Below are 25,699 nucleotides of genomic sequence, written 5' to 3'. Positions count from 1 at the left end.
TTAACGCACCGGGCGCAAACTATAATTTTTATTTCGCATATAATATGATATATCCTCAAAAATTGTATAATATAATATAATTATAAAAAATTGTGTATGTTATTGTGTTACGGACAGCCGTTTAAAAATAAAAAAGTCTTTCCTTGTTTCCAAAAATAAATGCTATCACGACGTGAGACAAGGTTAGCAATGCAGTACTAATAGTGTTTGGCACCATCCCCAAACCAACAGTGATGATCCAGATTGTGGATTGACCATTGTTGATGGTCTGGCCCGGCGCGCCATCTCGAGAAGAAAGCGGCGCGCGCTACTTCGAAGAAATTTAGACTAGTAACATTCGTCAAATATGATCCAGACAGTAATCAGTAATGCTTGACCGACAAGTGTCATGGAGGGGTACATAGCTAGCTGTTCAGACTTTGAAGCTGACCTAAGTCAGTCAATTTACTTAAAATTTAAATGCTCCTATCAGTATCAGATTGTAGAAATGTACCATATTCAATATTACAACCAAAATGTAATTATTGATTTGTAGGTTTACAACCTACCAGGACGCGCGCCGAGTTGGACTCGTCGACGGTCCTGTATATATATATGGAACAGATATTTTACGAGTATCATCCGTTAATTATTGATCAGTCGCTCGCTGCAATTACTAATTAAACATACACAAGCATGAAACATGTATTCTTCCGTGTCAAAACAAAAGTTAAACAATAGCATTAACATCACTATACTGACTATATAACATATATTTCAGAATCCAGGTCAAAGGGCACGTTTTAATGCGGCGATGTACTCACGGGTGATCCCGAAATAATTTGTTTAAGATAATACTTCTTACAGTTACATGGATTTACGATATAATCGAACTGTTGAATTGTATGAGAACTATGAACTAGAACAGTCATCTTTCAATTCCAATACGTTGAATCGATATTGCATTAAAATTCATCCCTGTAATACAAACATGCTGACCTTTTGACTTTTGTTACATTGCTTTGAAATAATATTCATAAACAATAAAACGGCGAATCAGTTCTGAGTTTAAAAACTAGTGCCAGAATATCCGTAGTAAATAAACTACCGGTACCACTGGTATGGTAACAGCAACAAATATGCATATTGAAAAAATTAATCTTAGAGTCTACTTTAAAGTTTTACTTAAAAATTGTACAAAAACTAAAAAGCATAAAATCATAAAAACTGAAACAGTTCGTTCATAAAGGGCTTGAATTCTCAGAGCAAATAGCATAAAATAATAATATGTATTTACTATTTAAGTATGTCGCAAACACTTTACACGTTCAGAAACGATCTTTAATTGGCAGAACGACAATGTGTAATAGTGAATAGTTCCAGCAGAGTAGCCGAAGGTCGAACAGCCAGAAAATGTAAGTTAATCAAAAAGCTTGAAAATAGATTTAAAATATTTACATTATATTCGTCAGAAAAATTTAAGCTAAACCGGTTACTAAAAATAAAAGCGTAGAAAAAGTATGCTAGAAATAGAATTAATTGGATTAATCATAGAATAAAAATATATATATAATAGTCAAAATCAATTGTGGTGCCTGCAAGTTAATAAATTAATCATCCATGCAAAAGAGAATCAAAGGTCAAGTATTTTTAAAATGAATTAATATTCCCTTTCTCATTCTGGCGAATTATTAAAGTCAATTAATCTAAAAATGCGTACAACCGCACAAAGGGTCACCTTAACAGTCATAAAATTTATCTCATTTCGCTGTTACACGGACAATAATTCCCTTAGGCATTGTAAAGCTAGTGGTTCCCAATGCAAGATAAATTGAAGAGGGACTAATTTACAGTTGGAGCAGTCCCAGTTTTAACAAGTAGGTAGATCGTCTTACAAGAGGCCAAGCTTAGCCCAAACCTCAACTCCCAGCCTGTTCTCGTACTCAGTGTTGACTTCGTCAGAACAGGATTTGACACCTGAGATGGGGAAGTTGTAAATTTTTCAGAGTCCTTAAAACATAAATTTTATTTTCGGTAGTCTTTACGGTCATCAGTTTGAGTTACACCAAGGTGCTGCTAGTTTTATATTATAGCTAAAATCACCAAACATCAACTGTCATTCTAACAAACCTAGACCGTCGTCTAACTCCGTGATTGGTTGTCCGTTGAGTGTGATGTCTCCGATACAGCTCATGTAAGCTTGGTTACCAGCCACACCTAAAGTACAGGGTGTTCCAAGACTCGTGTCCAAATTTGAAATTATAATTTTTCTATTTTATGAAGGAGAATACTAGATGCGATCGATTTAAGAATGCTTGTAAGGTTTACCAAATTTTTGGAATGCTGCAATTTTAGGAACAAGAACGATCAAGAACTTTAGGAACAAGAATGATCTTTAGTATGAATTCCCGAAAATTCTGTAACTATTTCAACTGCAACTAATGAACGTTACCTAGATGAATAGCATTGACAAGAGGGATACCGAGCTCCGTTGTTGAGTAAACCTTATCGTTAACCTCAAGAGTTGTTCCCAATCCAGACCTGGGCGTACCTCCCGTTATTCCCTTGTTATTCAACATTTAAAACAGTGAACAGTGATCAATGATCCCCTGCTGGTGGGGTGGCTTGTGTCGCTATTGCTGGGGAGTGAAAAACGTGATGACTCGTGATTTACTGGTAGTTGTGAAGCGTCAGACCAGCAGGTGGCTTGTGAGGTTTTATTATCTTATTACAATTGAATGTGAAGCTGATCTGTGTTTTCTTACGAAATTACTCGGTTTTAATGTTGAAATAGTGCAATCATACTGTTGAGTTTGGGAATTTGAGTACAAATATGTGTGGAATTCTATCAAAAAGAACCTACGTTTGAATTCTGATGACGTGCCACTGATTGGGCTCCCTGCAAATGACAAAAGTGTTAGTCTGGAAAACTAGTATACTCAAATAGTTTCACTAATTAGCAGTGTAAACTGTGCTTTGCTTTAAAATGAAGAAAAACATTCCTGGAATGATAATTCGACAAAAGACGTAAATATTTTGAGAGATATGTAATCTTAAAATGTGCTGAAAGGAGGAAAAACTTTAAAATATGCTATCGGATTTCCTATGTAAATGCTGCTGAAGAATATAACGCATGAATAAATGCTAGGAAGGAAAGATCGTCAGTCATTAAAAAATCTTCAATTTTCGAACAAGAAACAGGCACCCTGATAAAGCTTGTCGCAAATGGTTACACAATGCGACTCCCCCATTTCTCATATGTCACGTGCAGTGTTTGGCGCACAAAAACAATGTTCCGTCTGTTAAGGGGTCGTTCACATATTACGTAATCATTTTTTGGAACATTTTTACCACCCCCCCCCCCCTCCGTAATCAGTTTTACACATAGCTATTGTGTCAAAATTACACTAGCGTAATCATTCGGAAACCCCCCCCCCCCCTCAGCTGATTACGTAATATGTGAACGACCCCTAATACCATTCAAAGGCAAACTATTCGCCCTCTTGGAACTAGAACAGGGCTTGTTCTTTCTATTGAAATTAATACTGAAGGTATCTATCACATGCTAAAACTAGTGCTAAAAATCTTTAGAAATTAAATACGAATAAAGGAAATTTTCATGACAAATAATGCAAAAAAGGTTTCCAAGTATCATGCATTCGTTACAATTTACATGGAAGCAAAACCAAGATGATCCCGATGCTAAAGTTTGAAGTTTGAAGAAACGACCTTCATGGCTCGATGATATTGTGCTAACTTACAGTAAAACCACCTCTTCAAGAAATTGAGAAGAAATCTGGAATGTTTTACGGGTGACTGTTTCCTCTTCGGCATCCTCATCTGTTTCTTCTTCGGTATCCCCCTCAGTTTCCTCTTCGGAATCTCCATCTGTTTCCTCTTCGGCATCTCCATCTGTTTCCTCTTCAGCATCCTCATCTGTTTCTTCTTCGGTATCCCCGCCTGTTTCCTCTTCGGCATCCCCCTCAGTTTCCTCTTCGGCATCTCTATCTGTTTCCTCTTCGGCATCTCCATTTGTTTCCTCTTCGCCATCCTCATCTGTTTCTTCTTCGGTATTCCCGCCTGTTTCCTCTTCGGCATCCCCATCTATTACCTCTTCGGCATCTTCATTTGTTTCCACTTCGGCATTATCATCTGTTTCCAATTCGGCATCGCCATTTGTTTCCTCTTCGACATTCCCAGCTGGCGGACCAGCGGGCTCTTCGGCATCTCTTTTTGTTATGCCGTTGTCTTCTCCATCTGTATTCTCCACAGCTGGATCCTCTTCAGCATCCACATCTGTTTTCTCTGCAGCATCATCATCTGTTTCCTTTTCGGCATCACCATCTGTTTCATCTTCGGCATCACCATCTGTTTCCTCTTCAGCATCCCCATCTGTTTCCTCTTCAGCATCCCCATCTGTTTCCTCTTCAGCATCCTCATCTTTCTCCTCTTCAGCATCCCCATCTGTTTCCTCTTCAGCATCCCCATCTGTTTCCTCTTCGGCATCCCCATCTGTTTCCTCTTCGGCATCACCATCTGTTACCTCTTCGGCATCCCCATCTGTTTCCTCTTCAGCATCCCCATCTGTTTCCTCTTCAGCATCTCCATCTGTTTCCTCAGCAGCATCCTCATCGTCAACTGGCAAAATAACTCTGAAAGATCACAAATTAAAATATATAGCACAATATACTTTTAGAAAGGTATGTACTTACAGGGACACACTCTCGTCGAACGGTATAACCAACACATAGATCGTCACGGTTATAGGTTCATTGGCTTCATTTACTTGCCTTTATAAAGAATGTGTGGTTAATATCGGCAATATCTAAATAATTACGTACTTCTCTGATGAAACAAAACGATTAGTCGCAGTCTAATTTAAAATATCAAAACAAAGAAGTATTAATAAACCTAACGCATCAAATGAGGTAAGTAAAAATATTGTTTCTTACTCTTCCTCCCCAACAACAAGATGTAAACCAATTTGCGACTCAGTTCCGTCTTCGCCCGGGTATAATAGAGTAGCAAGGTCGTAGGTGGCGTTTACTGTTGCTGAGTCTGATAGGTAGAACCGGAACACCAGGTCAAAGTTGTTGGCGACTCTGTGAGAACGAGTTTGTGAGGAGGCATTTTATGTTTATCATTGGAATTTTGTTTGTGGTAAATATAATGATAATATGTTTTGACGGTTTACGTGTTTAACGATTTGCTTAATTTTCATTGTGTGACCAATTTTATCGAACAAAATCGGTGTTACATCACGAGACACGATTTTTTTTTTATACAATGGGAAAATATTTAAAAGACGAAAGAAATTGACGAAATACGGACAAAGATTCCAGCAGAGCAAGATAAATCATCAAAAAACCACCCGTCACTTACTCAGCCTTATCAGTGTCGATGTGACCATAACTCATAGCTCCCTCCATAATAAAACCAGTGGAACTACCCAGTTCACCTTGACACACTTCATCTGCTGATCGAGTGGAGGGGAACTCACAAAGACAGGAACCGTCAGCTTCAACACATACCTCGTTATCTTGGCACACTGTCTGGGGGAGACAGATTTAGTGAGGCCAAATCGAAAGGGGTTTATGGATTGGTTGGTGAGAGAATTCTCTGTCAGATGAGAAATTACAGCAGAGTTTGTACTAACTGTGTCACAGGGCGTTTTGGGCGCTTCGCAATGTACTCCTTTGAATCCGTCCTTGCACATACAGCTGTATCCTTCATCATCCTTTTCACACGTGTCCGTTCCTGGTTGACAATAATTGAGACTGCATAAACTTAAAAATCTATTTCTTGTCTGCTTAACAATCTGGAGCTTTAAGATATTAACAATTGATTATAAAGAAAGCAGTTGTTAATTATAGTTAATTAGTAATAGTTAATTATAAAGAAAGCAGTTGACCAAGTTATAGTAACCATACTCACAGAATCGAATAAATGGTTGCAATTATAAAACAGTATCGAGGAGAAAAGCAATACTTTGAGTATAACTAACCTAAGACACTGCATGGGTCGAATTGTGTGTCACAAATGTGGATCTCAGAGACTGCAAGACTCTGTCCACCCGCAAGTCTAGAGTTAAGGGGCATCACTGGGGGTTTAACTGTGTTAAGATATTGGCGTGAAGACGGCGTTAAAGTAACAGTGGTTGTAACATTATTAGCCTTCAAAATCTGGATTAATTTTACACCAAAATCTTCTTTCCCTGAAGATAAAATTTTCAGAAGATCTTGTTCTAATTCAGCAGATAGAGCTTCCAAGGGTGTAAACACTATGATTGATTGATTGGGAACCAGCTTTATTTACTGGTTAATGTTTACTCAAAAGATAAATGTCTCTAATTACTTACTATTGGTTGCTGGAGCAAATGTGGCTTTTACACTTGGCACGCTGCCATCTGGCATACCTCCAAGATATATAGTTGTACCCATGTCAAATATACATAATCCAGCTTCTTCCTGAGAAATATTTTGTTTGTTAAAGAGGATGTTATGAAAAACTAGAACATGTTAAAATATGTCATTCTAATGTTGAAACCGTTGGACTATTGATAATTCCATTAAATAACCAAAACATAGCAAGAACACAACAACCCAAACGAGATAATCACAGCTAACCTGTACGTCGTTATCCCCATTAACAGCGAGGGTGAGGAAGTTATCAGCCCACGTCACAGAAATCTCCAACCACTCACCATACCCAACTCCGCTAACACTTGCTTCCACGTGCACAAGGTCAGAACAGTGCGCCACAACCGTCATCACGTCTTTAGCTGAGAAAAGTGGGAGGGTTAAATTATTGAGGAGAAGTTGAAAAGAGCCGAGGAAAAAAATTTTTCTTTCCTTCCTTTCAGGCCCGTCTGCGGTTGAGAAATTGATTACATGTTTTGATCAGGGCCTCACTGTGATAATCGGCACTCACCAAGTTTTACAGCAATGTATTGGCGTTCGTTTCCGGCCATTGCTAACAGTCCCATTTGCTCAGATCCATCCAAATGAGCAAAGAACTCTAGTTGAGCAGCATCGCCCTGAAAGTAGAGATCAATTATCAACTATCGGGTAATACGAAGGCATGTATAACCACATGTCAAACATGTGCAAAGCATTATTGCGCGGCGTAATATATGCCTTCTTCAAACTTTTTTTCTTATTGAAATCTAAAGTGCGTCTTACAAAAAATAATGGCGGCTTATCTTTACAAACAATCCCACAGGAAAATCGTTTAATTTCCTCAAAATATTCAGCGACCAAAGCGATGGTTCATTGTGAAAATGTGAATTGTCGATGAAAATTCTACCGCTGGTTCGTTGTAAAAGTTTCAGAACGAATTCTAAATTCTAATGGCTTGTACTAATGATTTAATTTGATTTTACTCACTTCGAAAGCTTCGGTTTCATATTCAGCATACGAGTAGTATGAAGAAGTAGTTACAGGAAGAGATAGAGGTCCAAGTGTAACGGCTGAGAACAAATAAGTTAGCGATAAAAAAATAAATAGATTAAGCATACAGGTTAGCAATTTTGAGTTTTCGGATGAAAGGATATGGAATTCATATTATATTTTGAACAAATCGACAAACTTCTTCAGTAGTTGTAAAAAAGTTAATTTAACCTGTTTCACAATTCACTCCTTCCTGTCCCAATTCGCATACGCACTCCCTGGGTTGGATAACAATTTTAGCAAATCTTCCAGCGGCCTCGTGGCCTAATGGCTAAGGCGTCTGACTTCGAATCAGAAGATTGGGGGTTCGAATCCCTCCGGGGTCGCGTGACTTTTGTAATTAAATCAGAACTTGGTATTCTCTAGGTAATAGTTTCATGTTGTGCAGATGCTTGACAGCCAATTTAAGTCACAAGAATACTATACGGATTTAAAATCATGCACATTAAAATTTATGTGTTTGAGAGTGAACACAATATTTATTATATTAACAAGAGAGAAGAACTGGATACTATTAAACGTTTTATCATAGCTAGTACTGAAGAATTTTAGATATTTTAGTTTCATTCCCTTTTTATTGCATACAGTTTCAGTTTTCTAGCAGTAGTAATTTTTAATGTTTTTTCACATCTCGCTCACAATCAGTAACCACTCACTATAATTTCACTCACATTGTGTATACACCATCTCACATGTATTGTATCTTTTACCTTATCATCTGTTATCACTTACATCTTATCATCTGTTATCACTGTACATGTCATTCCATCACACGATCACAATCACGTACTTGCTGTTTAGTGGATGTTTTAAGTTTATTGAATAGCAGATCGAGTAGTGGTGTATATATATAGATTTTGATCCTAATTTTAGTCGAGTATTTGAACAATTTGTTGTCGTTTAGCCATTTTTGATTAATAAATTTTATGAGACAGTTTTCTCACATATTTACCAATTTTGTCAGCATGAATAAGAAGTTGTTACTTTGAAACGTCGTTTATCCTAACAGTGCAATATCATTTGTCGCAAATCAGAATAATCAGAAACTATTTGGAAAACCCAAAAACTGTCTACAATATTTGTTGCTTGTATCACAAAACGCTAGTCTCGTAACTCGTTAATCAAAAGCAGTTTCAAAATCCAAAACCAGAAAGCTCACCCAATATCAGTGCATTCTCCCTCGCACAACTCCACATCACAAACTACATCAGAGCATGTGACCAGGTTGGTACCCTCTACACATCCACTACATTTTATCTGGTTGTTCGCCTGCTCACACGTTCCCGCACCACAGGCTCCGTCACACAAGTCTGAAATGTGTTTATCAGACAATTATATTTTAGTCTACTGCTAAAATAAGTTATAGAAACGTCTTTAAAAAAATCAAATGTAGGTTACAGAGGTTGAGTTGACTCCTGAATTAATGGTAAATTAAAGCAGTGGATAATACCGATTTACCTAAGATCCTGGATTTAAGAACCAATACTTCAAATGAGCTTTTTAACCTTATGGTACGGCACCAGCCAGTCGGGCACGTGGTCACCGAGTGACGCAGTCACGAGGTATAGTCAGCTGATAGATAACGTGACCAATATTAGCCAGCGAGAAGGGCTGGATTTCATGCTTAAGCAAAATTAGATTCACAGCTCACAATTTGCTTGAAATATGAAATATCATTTCAAACGCAAGCACCTTCTTTGACATCGATACTCACCACTTACATTTATTCCGTACTGTACTCAATAAATGTAACTCACGTGACAAAAGTGCGGCCACTTGAAAAATGAATTATCATCTCAAACGTTTTAAATTAGTGGAGTAGATCGGAAGGAACTACTTTCATAAATTGTAACAGGAAATGGACCAAAAATTTGAAATTAAATCGCACTGTTTTGTTTACATAATGACGTCTCGTATTATTTTGATAGAAAAAGATGAACTTGAAGCTCTCAGGAAAGGCCGAATACCAGAAAACACACGAAAATCGACTCAATTCGCGGTCAATTTGTACAACACATGGAGAGAGGAGCACGCCCGTTTGGGGCATAGGTATGCCCCGCTGGACTGTGGTGTTCCTTCAATGATAAACAATATGGTGGCAAAGTGTCCCCAAAAGAAGCAAAGAAATCTAAATTGAATAAAGAACTCGCCGAAGCACTTATTTGGCTAAAAACATCTGAAGGCTCCCAACTAGTTACAGACTTTGACGACTTTGAAGTAGAACAAGTACAATCAAGATGGACGGAAACGGTTTCAATAGATACAAACACTCTGATTACTTTGCCTAACCAGATAGGACACGTCGAAATAAGTATGAGATTTGACAGCAACAATATGTCTATCGGAAAGGTGCCACATAAAATTGAAGACAATGATAAAAATGTAGGAACAGAGCTGTCTTTTCCCGCGAGAGCGGAAGTTCATTTCACTGTGAAGTATTAAAATATCAATTTGCATGCCAAACTATTTCATTCTTTGTAACATAATATCTTACTCCTTTTAGAATGCAAGCGTCTTCTTTGACACCGATACTTACCACTTACATTTATTCCGTACTGTACTCAATAAATGTAACTCACGTGACAAAAGTGCGCTGTCCAATAGCAGTTAGGTAAGCTGTCATGTGGCAACCACGAGAGTAACACGATGGTAGCAGCATGGCAGGATGCTCATTGGACAATGAACACTTTGTGTCGGAAGTAGATACAGTTTTTGCCAATTTGACACTGTTAAAATGCACCAAATTTCAAAATTTTGGTCGGAAAATGTTCCCAAGACTGTAGTCTTGTGCCGTACCATAAGCAATTTATAGAACTCCTGACAAAACTCGTGCCTTCGGCACTCGTTTGGTCAGGAGTTCTATAACTTACCTTATTATATGTTTTGAGGGATTAGCAGAGTGATTTTAAGGGGAGAAGATAAAATTTACATTATGGTGATTCACAAAATAGAGTTATTTGTTATTCTTAAGGTGGCAATTGTAAGACCTTAAAAGGATAAATCGTTCCCATGTTTCTAACATCTCTAACAAGAACCATAATGCTCGGCCGTATAATACCTTGTATGTATGTAACCACACAGTAAAACATTTTTACTGTGGTATGTAACAAAAGAAGGCTGGCCCTTTGCTCTCTCTCTCTCTCCAATTTACACGATAGTTCAGACACCCTACTGATTAGCTGCTTATCAAATCATTAACATACTCTTAATACGCTTCCATATTACTTGCAAAGTATACATTATTATACATTATTATACACAATACATGATACGATCTAATTGCATGATGCTATCCTTACTCGAAACAGCCGAGTTGACGACCCCCTTGCCACCGGTTGCCGTGGCAGCCTCCCCGTTGATAGTGGCAGTGACGTCAGAGGTGATACCTTCCAGACCGTGAATTGCCAGACCGTCGGTAGTTCCTAATGAAGGGGGTCAGAGTGGTTGGAAGTAATTTAATAATATAATCAGTGATACAATTAGGGACAGGTAGTAATTAGGTTGGTAACTGTGTTGCCTAGTGACCGAGGTAACTTGGTAACACAGTCAGTATTCAGTAACTAAGTAACCAATCGAGAACGAACCTAGACCGTCAGCACAAGGTAGCTCATCTGCAGTGTAAACTACAGGATCTCTAGCGGCATTGGTTATCTGAATCTGGAATTTGAGAACGGTTTTAGTTTTCACGAAGCATTATTTAAAAGTAAGACGTCTTGAAAATTAAGAACTGTGACCATTAACGTGTTAGCACGTTTAAAAAAATTATAGTGTAAGAAAAGTTATCTCTCTCCGAAAATAGAAATGAAACAGAAAAACAGCTCATAAAAACTCACATCCTCTCCAAGAGAAATGGACATTTGAAGGGTACCCTCAACAAGGTAATCAGCAAGAGAACCCAGTCCCTCGTAGGCACCGCTCTCCTTTCCACGCTCCACTATCATATACAGTTCTGTTGTGTCTGACACCAGGATCTAGTGGGGTCAGTTGAGGTGAGAACACACTATATTTAACCTCATTTAACCTCATTAAACCTCACTTAACCTAATTGAATCTCACCCGACTGTAAAACTTAAACTCAGCGACTAAGCAGTAAGCACAGACCCAAAATCCACTCAGTTAAATTAAAGGTGAGATAAGGTCGGAGGGATAATTTATTTTGGTTGAGTGTTTTCCATTGAGAGGTTCAGAGCATTTGATTTTTCTTCACCCTTCTCAAATATTGGAAAGTTGATACAGGATGCTACAATAGAACTCAGTTTAAAAGAACAGATAAAAGCGTTAAAAATATGGTTTAGCCCCCGATTTAGCAGGCACATTGACCACATTGTAGATAAACGTCCAAATAAAGGGTGGCGGTTACCAAATACTCCCTCTTGGCACAGATATTTTACCTTGACACAGTTGTCCTGATCTCCGATAGTTATCAGGTAAACATCACTAGCAACTGTAGCGTCAGCCAGCCCCGTCGCTTGGATTCTGGTGGTTTAATTTTATATTAATCAAACGATATATTTTCATGGGAACCACACAAATAATCGGATGCCCAAAAGTGATGAATCGTTTGATAACGTAAAAACTGATTCCATCAAAAACTATCAAGGCTGTTTTAAACCAAAACTTACTCGACAGCGGTGATATTAGAGTGACTGAAAGAAACCTCGCTAGCACCACCGGACAGTTTCATGGTTCCAGTAACCTCGTGACTAGCTTCACATAACACTCCTGAAGTTACAGTGTAATGTCAGGGATTGTGGGTGATCTGCTCATTTTGATGCCCTGCCTTCTAGTTTTGGCTTGTGAACAGAGAAGGGCACCATAAGATAAAGACCTGAAGTTTAGCCTAGCAGCGAAGTGATTAACGGAGTCACAACACACAACCGTAATCCTTAATTCTATTAAATGACAATTGATAGTACTCTATATTAACTTCAAACGTTTATTAAAAACACAACTGTCATCTTAACTAATAGAAATGACAATTTATATAACTGCTTGAACTTTAGTAAGAATGCGAGCCAACCGTACCGTGGAATGACAAAGCACAGACACAGAAATCAGATTGACAGACGCCACCGTTCAGACAGCCCTTATCGCATGATTCGTCATCCTGATTAGTAAAGATAATTAGATAATTAAATAATTGGATAATGAGTTAATTAAAATTGGTTATATGTTAGATTCTCAAAAAACTCGCTAAGGATTGTCTTTTGACGGCTGCGCTGGTGTCATAATATAAATTAATTTACCAAAACTTTGATTTAAACTCCGTTTAAACTAGGATGAAAATATTTATCGAGAATTGTATGACCTTCCATACTGTGCTCAGCCTTATTACATAGATGAAACAAAACCTCTAAAAGAATTCCTCGGTATTAGGAAACTTACTGGAATCTCGCAGAGAGCTCCAGTGAAGCCAGTGCCAGAACAGTCACAAGACTGGGCCCCAGTACTTTCATCACCAACACATTCTCCTGAGACGTTTTTAACCATTTTAACAAACATGCTATTGGAATTTCTCAAGGACCAGATGGTTTGGGGTTTTTGTCGTCAGACCACGTATTGTTTGAAATACTCAAAATAGAAGTCTCATTATCGCCTTCAATAGATCAAGCAGTTAACATTGCCCAAAATGCTAAATTCTAACTAACCAATCAGGGACAGTGACATTATAAAACACAACAATCAGCACGTCACAATAAACCCACCTCCATTCATACAGGGATTGTGATAACAGGCATCAAGCTGCTCAACAGATCGTCCCTCAGAGTAACCGGCAGCTGGGTTAACAGCGTAATCACCTGCCTCAACATGTCCGATCAGCACCACACCACACCCAACTCCCTCCTACCGGACATTGTTATTGTAAAAGTGTATTATTTCTTATCATATAACTCTAAAGAACCTACAGGAATCAGTATGGTGAATATTATGTTTAATCTGTAAAGATATATTAGACTGCCAATCTTTTAGAAACCTTTGCCATGATGTGAAACTGGCATTATGTTATTGTTTAACATAAATTATTACGAACACATCTGTGAATTTAAAGTTTAAACTGACCAATTGTGTTCCGTGATTATAATAGGAACGGAAGGGCATATGTGTTAATGGAGCATTGATACATCAACCCATGTAATCTAATATACCTCGAAATCACCAAGTTTCAGGAATGCTAATTCTGGCAGGGCTAGTTCCATCTCTTTAGCTGCAATTCCTCCATCTCCAGCATGTTCAACTGAGAACACTACGTATTTATCCGCGACAGCCATCAGGGATATTGCCACAATTTCTGCCACCATTACCTGTTGGGTAATAGATTGAATAAATAGATAATCAGCGTAGCATTATAAAAATACACATTAGGTCTGGTCCAGTAATAAATCCTTTCAAAGGTTACCTGAAATTGCATTTCAAGGCTGGTTTCAAAATATAAAAGTTTTTAAAATCAATCATACTTTAAATATCATAATCAAAATGTAACTAAAACACAGGTATAATTTAATGATATAACCTTGTCAACAGTCTCTGACACGGCCACTTCTCCAATCAGACCAGTAACTTCAAACGCAACAACAGTCACACTCTCTGTCTCAGAAATAGCGGACTCTGTAACCGAGATACCGAAATCAAGATGATCACCAGTGGCATCCTTATCAGCGCTCATCCTAGCGATACGGCACGACACGGTTGGTGACGGCTCTATCTTAAGAGGTAAAACGTGTTTCTGTAGTCGCTCCTCCGCGATTAGGGGATAGGTTTCAGCCATCAGATATGCACGGGGTGCAATTCTCATGTTCACAGCAACGTCGCTTATATCTGGAGAGTGGAGATATGATGTCATCATGGTGCTCGGGGGACGAGAATTTTGTAAAACATATGATACGAATGAATCATGATGGTTATGTTCACCAAAGAATGTAACTCCAAAAGAACAATAAAGCTGCTGGACCAGCAGCTTGTGCTGGTATATGTTCTAGAAATAGAGTTAACGTACGTAGTTCGCACGTGTCCCCATAGTAAGGGTAGTCACACAGACACACCCCCTCTTCCTCACAGTAAGCACGGTCATTACAATCTGTCCAGCAGTACCCTGTTGTTTTCTCCTGAAGTTATATTTTACATATTTAATAGCTAAATAATGTTTTAACAACTACTTGCAAAACATTTGTTTTTAACAACATTTTTAACATAATGATATCATTTTTTATACCTAAATAATGTTATAATATCTGTTTTCAAAAGAATTGTTTTTAACAAAGAGTAACTTCACCCCTGACTTCTAAACATAGCGACGTACCACAGTCAATACAACAGAGAAATAAATCTTGTCCCAGAAATAAAAGTTGTCCCACTTACGTCACAGAGATGACCCTCCCACCCGTCGTTACAGTTACAGACACGGACACGGTCCTCACCGTATCCTTGGACGGTGCAAGTTGCATCGTTAGCACAGGAGTTGGGAGTACACAGCTGAAAAAGGAGGATTAGGTTTAATTTCAAAATTTCAAAATTTCAAAATTTCAAAACCACCACACTTAAGTTAGCATCTCAAAACATTACATATGATGTTTTAAAAGTCGTGAGTAAAATAAAAAAGGACCATTTTGGAAGCTTCAGTAATCCCTCTACGGACTTCATAGTGTTCATACCTGGATTTTGTTGAATAAAATTTACGAAATCTCCCCATGAATGTATTCATTCACAGAAATGACAATTTCTGCACCAGCCCAGTCATTGTTGATTGTTGTATGTGATTCTTTACAATGAAATGCTGTAATACCGACTCATGGGGTCCCTAAATTCTTGAATTGCGATAAAACACGGTTAAACATTCCAACTTCCATTAGTCGAGGGTTAAGAACCTGGGATGCCACCCGGCAAATTATATTTCTCGGGCACACATTTTATTCCGCTTTAAGTTAATAAGACGCGGTCCTCAGTGATTGGTCCTCAGCGATAAGGTTCTGGGACAACATATCATGTGATAACGTCATGTTGATTATAATAATGTTCCAATCGTCATGGAATTAAATTCACTACATTATCAACCCTGGAGTTGTTATCAAGAGGACCCACAAGTTTTCGGTGTTCCTAGACAGAGGAAAAGATTGCCTTGCACCCATGTTGTCATGTGATCAGAGCACCCACGAGAACACGTGACAGCATAGTGTCGTTGTCAGGTGACGATAATCCAGGGGGCTCTTTACGGGTGTAAATCTAATCATGCGATTTTTATTAGAGCATCAGATTTCGTGGTCTAGCAAATGCCATTTGAGTTATTGGTTAAAGGCGCCTATTAAATTAAATTTAGGTCGTTTATGTGATGCCAGACTAACTCGAAGAGATGTTTGCTTTTTTCGAGGTGTAACAGAAAAATTTAGTTGTGACAATGGATTTAAGATATTTGGTGTATTAGATCATTTTAAATTCTTTCGAAAAATCTGGATTTTCGCAGACCAAGGAGCTCGTTTCTTATTATTGCACTTTACAAAGGAATAAATGGATATGACAAGGGCACCATCTAAATTTCTTGCACAACCGTGGGCTGAAATTCCAAAAACTGATACATTGCTGATTTTTGTTTTAATGGACCACAATTAATTCATGGAATTATAAACATCTTTATAAATTTAACAAATGAACAAACGCACGAACAAACCTGTTCAATATCGCAGTACATGCCGCCTTTATTGTGCTTACAAAAACAGTCGAAACCATCGGGTTCAACACCCGTGTCTTGACATTTACCGAAACCAGAGGCCTCGTCACACCTAGCGATCCCTCCGAGTTCCACATTTCCTTCTTTATCTCTGTCACAGAAGTTGATCTGAGATTTTATTAATCAGGATAATATATCACAGTCCCCAGAATTTAATCTAAGATTCCGTCAGTCAACATATAATTATAAACATGGTCGTATGAGCTGACTGGAATCCTTATTATAAAACCTGCTCAGTGATCACTGAACAGGATGTTTAGAACTAGAAGAAAGTAACTAATTATAGTTTATATCAAAAAACGAATTAAAAAACACGAATTAAAGAAACTTAAAAACCTTGTCTGAACAATTTCGTCCTTCGTAGTCAAACGGACACAGACATGTGTAAATTGGCTCCTCAGCATCCCATGCGGCAGACTCGCAGGTGGACTCATTTTCACACGGGTCTTGGCTTAAATATATGAAATATAAATCATTCAACTTTACAAAGGGTCGAAACTGTTCAATTTTGACGATTAATCTTATTTCCACGCAAATGGTAAAATTCTTCACATTTTGTCGAATCACTAGAATCGGCGAGGATATTGGGAAACACACTGCAACTTAACCGTAACAGCGGAAACAATATTATAACAATATAATAACCTTACTCAATCTACAAAAAATAAAAACATGAATCATTTTACGCAGCTTAACAGTTGTAATAAAGTAGGGGGCACTTACAGAGCACAGTAATTGTTTATTTCACAGTTAGTGCCGTTGTAGAAATCGTCGGTACACTCACACTCGTATTCTGTCTTGCTTACTTCAAGACATTCTGCGTTGTTCTTGCAAGGGAAAAACAGGCAAGGATGCGCTGCAGGAGAGAGATAAAAGTTAGAGTTACTGTTAGTAACTTACTTATTCAATAACTTAATAACTGTAAGAGTTAATAACTTCAATATTCAATAACTTAATAACTTAAAGAGTTAATAACTTAAATATTCAATAACTCAATAACTTAAAGAGTTAATAACTTCAATATTCAATAACTTAATAACTGTAAGAGTTAATAACTTCAATATTCAATAACTTAATAACTTAAAGAGTTAATAACTTCAATATTCAATAACTTAATAACTGTAAGAGTTAATGAGTTCAATATTCAATAACTTAATAAATTGAAGAGTTAATAACTTGAATAACTTAATAACTGTAAGAGTTAATAACTTCAATATTCAATAACTTAATAACTTAAAGAGTTAATAACTTGAATAACTTAATAACTTAAAGAGTTAATAACTTGAACCGCTGATAAAATGCAGCTTGATCCTGGTTCCCCCTATATCCTGTACATATACTCAATACAAGGAGGCTAAGAAGTTAGCTAGTCGTATCACAAGCTGCACAACTTATACTGGTTACACCAGAGGTGCCCGGAAATATTACCTAGCACTTCTAGCTCCATAGACCCGGACAGAGTTTCGTCGTCTCCTCGAGTTATTCCAACAGAGATGGTTCCTGTTTGTTCCTCTTTTAGATCTACAAGTCTCAGAGTGTACGTTGTGATGTAGGTTGTGGCGTCGAAAGATTCCTCAATGAATATAGTGGCCCTGAAATAAATGGATTATAGCTCTTCAGAGGTTATTTGAATAAACTTTCGTATGTATAGAGGTAAATGGTCTGAATACAAAAAAGGGATTAAGAATTTAAACGATGCTAAAAATCGCCTCATTCAGACTCTCCTAACCCCAACCTAAATATTGAGAAGTGTGGTGGACGGTGGTCCAGTGGCACACAACTAGTCACGTGATCAAAACGCTCAGAGTTCAAGCTTTAAATAAACAGGTAACCGTGACGGAGACTTAAATGAGAAGTTAAGAGATATTGGGCCCAGCAATTATAATAGTGGACCGAATCCTTACCGCTTTCCCTAACCCTTACCTGGATCTGTTATAAGAGCATGTAATATGAATATTACATGTTCAATTTTGTTTTCAATAAAATTCAAGTCAACGTTAATATTAATTACGGATTAAACTTACGCATCATCCACAAGCTCAGTTTCATTAAGTGTCCAAGCAAAGCTCACAGGAACAGGCTTAGCGATTACTTGTACTTCTAAAGTCAGTTCTTGACCTTTGTTCAACTTCAAGTTATCTCCAATAGGTTTGATAAATGACATTGGTACTGAGAGGATGAAGGATTATATTTGTAGTTTTAAAATGTTCCAGCTGCAATGAACCCGTTAGGACATTAAAAAGTTAAAATTGCCGAGATAGACATAGTTTACATCTAAAGCACTTTCGGTATCCACTATCCAGTATCCACACACAATTTCAACAGTCAAGCCAAGTAAAATAATCGGATAGACATAAGAGACTTAAGTTTATCTGAAAATAGAACCTCAATTTTACCTAGAACATCAATAGTTATTCCCGTCTCGGCATTGTAAAAAGTATCACTAGCCATCACTTTGAAATCCCCGATATTAGGGATACCAACTACATCAGCTGCCGATAAGTCAAACTCCCTGTGATGCATTATTAGTCATTATTTGTTATACAAATAATCTGACAGTCTTAACTGATTGCAATTCATAAGAAGTTTAAATTCCCGATGTTCACAAACACAAGATATCATCAAATGATTGGGAAGAAGCTTATTTGTATCTCAATAACGACCAATAATATGTTCAATTTCAATCCCACCACATGTCAAGCTCTCTCAGAAATCCCAACGGTAACTGACTAGAACCCCACTGATAGCATCAGCTAAAACAGCTGAAATAGCTGAAACCAGCGAGACTTACACAATGTTTCCTTCGGTGTCGTCCTTTTTAACCAGTGTCCAGGCTTCACTTACTGCACTACCGTCTGCGTATACCACTCTGAAACATTACTTCTATAAGATATTGTTAATTAACCAACATTGTATGCTAATTTCACCTCTATGTTTTGTGGGACTGCTATCTTAATAATATTTGGTACAAGGGGACTCTCGGTTAAATCTATGAAAAAAACTTAGATCGATTTGAAATTTTAATACAGATTGAAATCATGATTTTACGGGTCATGAGATTTTCTGATTTTCTGAATTTTCAAAATATGTCTTTGTCTTACTCCGCTGTTAGTTGGTCGGCAATCAACTTAAGATCTGCGGTGAACTCTACTTTGATTGTGGTCTTGAAATTATCTCCAGCAGTTAAAATGAAGGATTCCTGTTCCACCGCGATGGTTGGCAGGACTGAAAAGTGGAATAGGGGTAAAATAATGGTAGATTCACCAGATAATTGTAGTAAAATGTAAAGTAATTTAATCTTGATCATATTGATAATATTTGGTATCAGTTTTTTTGGATCTGCCAAAAGTACATCTTAAAGATGTGACTGTAGCGAAAAAGCCAAGTTGTCGAAGCCAGTTAACCTGGATTACTTTTAAACACAACATTGCTTTTTTCCCGCTTATGGGTATATGCTCAGGCTCGAACTACGTTATACGAATATTTCCTATACCCTCTTATCAACGCAGTAGTCAACACAAAGTAGTAGAACAAAACTGATAATCACTGGTAACCGGCACAAAAGACTGTTATTGTACAGTACATCTCAAAGTCACAGACTGGGTACATGTCAAACTCACAGACTGGGTACATGTCCACTTCTTCTTCATCAGTTTCTTTGTTGTCTGCTGATTCTGGGCTGTTCTTAGCGATACACTTGATTTTACCGTTTTGGTCGCTTTTGTAAGTGTACTGAATGAGGTTATTAAAACTTTTTGGCAAAGTATGATAATAATCGATTTATGTTTTATCTATCTTTATATTTAATTCTTAGGTGCGACACCCATTTTAAAAGATTTCAGCATGAAACCATCTTCACTCTTCAAGGATCTCATTTAAAAAACATAATTCCTACATTCCTACCGATAAGGTAGCACCCGCGTCTAATCTCTTGACCTCCACATCTGCGCCTTCTATCTTCTCGTTATCGACGTACAGATCGTTCCTGTAAGAGATACTGAACTGGGGACGGGTTTGTGAGACGCTCCTTTACAATTCTCCGCCATTTTGGGCATTTAAAAAAATGATTTTAACGACCAACAAATATCTATCTACAATACTTTGCTTTTCATACCACATGAGTGGGAATCCTTCACTAATACATGAGATCTGAACTTCTTCATCATTTCTGTAGAAGAAGAACCCGTTTTCCATGCCGGTGAACTCCGTGATTACGGGAGGAATTATCACTGAAATATGTGTGCTGTTCCTTGATGTGGCGAAGCTATGAAATCATGATACTTCACTGACTGGAGGCAGTATAATAGCTGGTAATGTAAAGAACACCAGCAACCCGGAATTTCAGAAACTCCGTAAATCAGAGCCGCGCAAACTGAGAATCCTACAAAATCAACTATGTTGATTGTTGGTTACTTCTGCTTTTGTGTAATTTATTGTTCCTGAATGACTTACGCTCAACTTTGACTCCTCCAACTGAGACAACTTCGCCGATGACACTGTTTGCACCACAACTGTATCTCCCGGGTCTAAGAAATGTTTACATTCAGATACTGATTGCTGGTGGGACTTAGTGTTCGAAACTTTCAATAGAAATATGAGAGTTGTTGAACTCGATATGGAGTTGGTAAACTTATGAGTTTCATAAGAGATAAAGGGGTAGCTGAAGCAGACTAAGTTCTAAATAGGATTTATAGTGTTGGGTGCAGGTTATTTATAAATAACCTGCAGCGTTTATAAATAAACGCTGTCAAAGCTACAAGAACTGTTCACAAAGAATAGTTCAATACTAACGTGTTCACGATATCGCCAGATTTCAAAACCAGAGTAACCACTTTTAACATGTCAACCTCATTGTACTCTTCCGTTTGAACCTCCATTGTGTCGTCATTAATGTACAAACTTTCCCCGTCCAGCCTGAGTAAGGTGGTAAAGCACGAGAATAACATTTCAACAAAGGTTGTTCAATGTTGCTGTAGTATCGTTTATATATTACGGTTATCAATAAAATTTCAGATTAAGCAATTTGGAAGCCCTTGAACTGATTTAAACTTTGGAAATTTAACTGAGATAAGTTGAATTGTAGGCTTTAGCTTGGGGATAAACTTAACAGAAGTTAAACTGACATGAAATAAATATCAGGTTCAGGTTTGCCTGTAGCAACACATTTCAGACTGAGAGATACATCGGTTTCCCAGGTGTAGTCAATATCACCATTCAACTCTTCGTCGTCCGGTCCGAACATCTTCACAGTTGGTACACCTGACTCGATTAGGATTAATTAGTCATTTTATTTGATTAGTTTTAGATATAAAACTTGTATATCTAAAATAATAAAAGATAAACCAAGTCAATTTTTTTTCTTTATGAAACAGTTTTTAATCGTATTATTTTCTATATTTTAGGCTGTAACCTTATTAGTCGAATGGAATAAACTTAGCATGCCTTGGTTGCAGTACCGCTTCACTAATAGGTGCATATAGGGCCCAATGTAATTGCTATGACCAGTTTACTGGTCAACTGGTGTTTCGGTGTCCCTTATTTTGTTTACACTCGGTCACTTGTCAAGGCATGTAAGGTCATTCGGCGAATTTTCTTTGAAATAAAATGATGTATTTGTGTAACAATTTGAAAGTTTATTGATTAAAAAATGTATAAGAATGTTGTAGAAGCATGTAAATATGTGTTTTATTTGTTGAAAAAGAGCTTCACAGTTGTATCACCATTCCTTTCTTATTTTGTTTATAAAAATGAGAAAAATGAAAACGCATACATACCCTCGAATTTAACATTTACTTGTTCCGCAACAACTCTCCTGTGGTAAGACCCGTCGTTGCCATCTGAAATTACCGCAGTTGTCGATACATATTTTTACACACAACTTGATATTATAAACAATCGTTTCTATTCAAATATATTGAAGTGTATTGTATAATTAGCGCGATAAAAAATCATATGATATTTCATTGACCTCGCAAATTTACGACAGCTGTTAAAGTTTCATATCGTTTAGGATCATCTTACCTCCGAGGTCAACAGGTTCGTTGTTTACATTCCAAGCAATGGCGTCATATGTTCCATAGAAATATTCATTGATATTTTTTATAGTGACCTGAAAATTATTAAATTTGCAATGTTATCTCACAACATGCAAATGATAATGGTGTCATACATTGTTGCAAACTACCAACGATAAATGAGTAAATCAATATCATTGTGCCGTAAGGTAACCTCGTATTTGTATAATTCAAGACTTTTTTGCTCTTTCTTAACGCTAATCTCAGTTCCTTCGTATGAGTATGTGTTATCACTGCTTAAAAGTATCTCCTTGTTGTAATGGTAAATTTTAAACTGAAATAAATGGGTGTTAATATTTCACTTGCCAGATGGAAGAAATCGGGAAATGTATTGACAATTATTGTTACTTATCGTAAATATCGTAATGATTTAATGACACATTTCTTCAGCAAAGAAATTCATACTTTATGACTTGTATAACTTTTTGTGACTCTCATACTCACGGTCGGCTCAGGTTTCCCCTTTACTTCATATGCATTGACAACATCGTCTCCAATGTATACTCCAGCGGGCGAGGAAGAGCTTTCTAGCTTTATTGTAGCTTCTACACATAACTAAGTGATATTATCAGTTAACTACAGGGGTGCCTCCCTGCCCCCCCCCCCTCTTCCTAAACCCCTGGTTAACTATCAACCATAAGAATTATCAGTACCAGTATTTCCGTTTTAATAATGGTTTTTTATTTCCCATTCACTCATTCATGATTTTAATAAACAAGTGCAAAATATAGTCACAAGAATACTGATTCACAATATACCATGTTACTTAAACTAGTAGCTAACTCACTGCGGGGGTATCCGAGGAGCCTTGGCACTGTATAAATGAGTCACATTGAGCGGCTTCAGGAAGACATACTTTATCGAATGATTCACTACCTATAAACTCTGCAGTGGGTATACATTGGAAGTAACCGTCTATTTTGTATCTACTACAATCTTTCTGAATAGCAGCGTCAGCCTTCGACATACCTGGAAATAAATTGGGAAATAGTTGTTTCAATCATTATGATATCATAACAATAATATATGAATATGGATGTGAATAGCCATTTTAAGAATCCAAAGATCATTATCACCGACAACCATCTTAATCATTTTAAGTCAACTAATGACCGCTGGAAATTTCTGTGTGTCAAACAGCTATATTAGCACACATTTTGGCAACTTTCATAACGTTTTGTAATTTGTGAAAAGCTGAAATTTGTCTAATTAACCTGTCAGATAAATGCCCCAATCTTTCGAAAACAATTAACAATGACATGGCAGTGTCTTTTTACGATTTACTTACATGTAACAGAATCCGGACATTGAGCACAAAAATCCGCTAGTGTGTTTCCTTTGACACATTTACCAGTTGTAGGGCATCGTATCGGCTTGTCTTGTCCTTCATTAGGGTTGCAACCTAAGTGGTTTAGTTCTTAGATACGATTTTTAAGAAAGATTGATTCAATCTTAGAATAATATTAGCAGGCTGACATACGTTGTGCCACTTATCACATCAAATATAAATCCATGTGATGTGTTTCAACTTACGACAGTGCTGTACGTCCTCGTGATTGTCACACAGAGCATTGAAGCCACCAGCTTTGCAAATGTCATTTTTTGTATCGTAACATTTATTTATCACCTCATTATTAACAGTAGCTTCACACGATAGTTTCTCAACCTCACATTCTGTAAAAAAAATGTATATAAATGTACCAACATTTTTGGAATGTTTTTACATTTGTATTTTCTTGCAAATTTCAAAGAAATTCCAAGAATTGTTCGATATCCAAATTAATAATTTGACAGAAAAAGTAACATGAAAGCTAAACGTGAAAAAAACTTACGCTGTATTTGTGTACATTCTGCTTCATCACTACCATCTTCACAGTCATTATGTCCATCACACTGCACTTCTCTTCCCTTGCAACTTTTATCATCACTACATTCGAATTTGTCCAGCCCACAGAACGCGTCTTTAAAAATTCATTATTATATTTAAATAATCGTAGGTCTGTATTGTTTTCAAATTAGAAATTTAATGGCAGTATTGCATGGTTTAATCAAGAGGCATATGAATATTTAACAAATTTCACAGTCTTGACATAAGTCTGTGTGCTCATTAGTAGAAATTGACCAGTAGAATAAGATATTGATGCAGTTGTGCACAGAGATTTTTCAGGATTTCAATTTTTTTCGTACAGTCATTTTCCACCAATTATCAGCATCTGGATGGAACTTACCTGATGAGTAGAAAATCGCAAGAAGTAAAAAAACAAGTTTGGGAGCCCTCATACTTCTTTTACTTCATTGATCTAGTTAAATATTTTAAAACTTATATATCACTTTACATTCAAAAGTAGATGACAAACACAAAACTGGTTACTTATAAAAGAAAAAGTTTAGCGCTAAGGAGTTTTTTTGCAACTTATTGGGTGTACATAAAACCACTTCGGTGAAATGGTAATACTGACTATGAATATTTGAACTTAATATGACATATTGATTGTGGGTATCAAATAAAATCGTTGTTGTACTAAAAATCCCACTTTGTTTAGGGCCATTCTCCTTTCTAAAAGTCACAAAGCATTTATAACAGTTCTAGAAATGTTAGCTCCTATAAAGATTTGTTCTCCAGAACTTCATTTCCATCATGTCGAGTGGGTGACAAAATACTGTCATTCTACCGCTACCTGGATTAAGCTGACTGTGTATTGTCGAACCAAACAGTTAGAAAAATATTGTTTGTGTCAATTTGAACATGCTGATGATGAAAATATAATCATCATAGGTAATGCTGCGATGAGCAATTTAGTATGAAATAGCATGATAGATCTGAAAATAAACCCCTAAAAAGTGTTTATACTTAAAAAAGTCGAATAATTTGAACAGTGAATACAATTTGGTCACTGATAATATAATGAACAAATCATAACATCGACATTAAAATATTACCACCGAAAATGTACGTGCAAGTCTATTTAGTGAGATTTAGTATGAAAATATCATAACTATGCACTTCTATATCAGTTCAGAATTTTTGGACAAATATGAGTATGGAATTATCAAAAAAAATTACACTTCTATACCACATATTGAGTCTAATCCATAGTCAGAAAATTAACAACAAATAAAAAGAAGCTAAGAGTCAGGTCAAACGTTGCATCAAAACACAATTTAAGTTTAATCTCCCAAACGACGAGCTTTGAGGTTTCCTGAATAATTGTTGTTTTTTTGTTGTTGTAAATTTGTTTCAGATAATTTATTGTAAATATTTTTTTAAATTGTAAATATTTTTTCAAAATCTAAATTAGAATTCTATAATCAAATTAAACATGACTTTGAACCAGAAACATACTCAGCAGTGTTTAAGATCCCTGATGCTCGGAAAAGCTTAACACAACCTAGCTGCCACAACCTTTACATTGAGAGGGGCCGTTACGAAACCCCCCTAGTACCAAAAGAACATCGATGGTGCACTTTCTGCTTTTTCA

At 36.9% G+C, this 25,699-nt stretch overlaps 2 protein-coding genes and 1 non-coding gene across 4 annotated transcripts in view; 2 read left to right on the top strand and 1 right to left on the bottom strand.

Moving 5' to 3' along the window:
- Nucleotides 1-681: 681 nt before the first annotated feature.
- LOC134821320 (uncharacterized) lies at nucleotides 682-24,522 on the bottom strand. Of its 2 annotated transcripts, none has more exons than XM_063832049.1 (50): nucleotides 24,449-24,522; nucleotides 24,053-24,181; nucleotides 23,754-23,894; nucleotides 23,509-23,622; nucleotides 23,008-23,189; nucleotides 22,665-22,775; nucleotides 22,375-22,494; nucleotides 22,168-22,255; nucleotides 21,921-21,983; nucleotides 21,270-21,405; nucleotides 20,938-21,060; nucleotides 20,599-20,672; nucleotides 20,261-20,375; nucleotides 20,050-20,131; nucleotides 19,767-19,878; nucleotides 19,248-19,371; nucleotides 18,938-19,015; nucleotides 18,543-18,658; nucleotides 18,171-18,315; nucleotides 17,575-17,738; nucleotides 16,870-17,002; nucleotides 16,483-16,597; nucleotides 16,087-16,254; nucleotides 14,784-14,897; nucleotides 14,422-14,530; nucleotides 13,939-14,243; nucleotides 13,574-13,729; nucleotides 13,133-13,271; nucleotides 12,813-12,898; nucleotides 12,453-12,534; nucleotides 12,050-12,149; nucleotides 11,819-11,903; nucleotides 11,261-11,398; nucleotides 11,012-11,084; nucleotides 10,727-10,849; nucleotides 8,587-8,737; nucleotides 7,599-7,645; nucleotides 7,365-7,447; nucleotides 6,910-7,015; nucleotides 6,606-6,760; nucleotides 6,338-6,446; nucleotides 5,984-6,079; nucleotides 5,636-5,736; nucleotides 5,362-5,531; nucleotides 4,932-5,081; nucleotides 4,692-4,769; nucleotides 2,843-2,878; nucleotides 2,432-2,520; nucleotides 2,110-2,196; nucleotides 682-1,956 (listed from the first exon to the last, which is right to left on the bottom strand). In XM_063832049.1, exons 1-50 carry the CDS (start codon nucleotides 24,498-24,500, stop codon nucleotides 1,871-1,873), a joined length of 5,739 nt encoding a protein of 1,912 aa, XP_063688119.1. In that variant the 5' UTR covers nucleotides 24,501-24,522; the 3' UTR covers nucleotides 682-1,870. The 2 variants fall into 2 exon arrangements, with proteins under 2 accessions (XP_063688119.1, XP_063688118.1); XM_063832048.1 differs by lacking the exon at nucleotides 4,692-4,769 and adding an exon at nucleotides 3,741-4,631 and having other exon boundaries at nucleotides 955-1,956.
- The window catches only part of LOC134821324 (proteasome subunit beta type-6-like), a 79,149-nt gene continuing 54,264 nt past the window's right edge, over nucleotides 815-25,699 (top strand). The window contains exon 1 of the mRNA XM_063832054.1: nucleotides 815-824. The gene's annotated coding sequence lies outside the window, so the exon portion shown is untranslated. The remainder of the gene's footprint in view (nucleotides 825-25,699) is intronic.
- Trnar-ucg (transfer RNA arginine (anticodon UCG)) lies at nucleotides 7,681-7,753 on the top strand. The gene has a single exon. It is a non-coding gene; the product is annotated as a tRNA-Arg (tRNA).

This window comes from Bolinopsis microptera, chromosome 9 (assembly GCF_026151205.1).
Source record: "Bolinopsis microptera isolate Bmic1 chromosome 9, MBARI_Bmic_1.0, whole genome shotgun sequence".
In the NCBI taxonomy this organism is placed as follows: Eukaryota; Metazoa; Ctenophora; class Tentaculata; order Lobata; family Bolinopsidae; genus Bolinopsis; species Bolinopsis microptera.
Note: the sequence above shows the minus strand (reverse complement) of the source record. Positions and strands in the feature narration are given on the sequence as shown.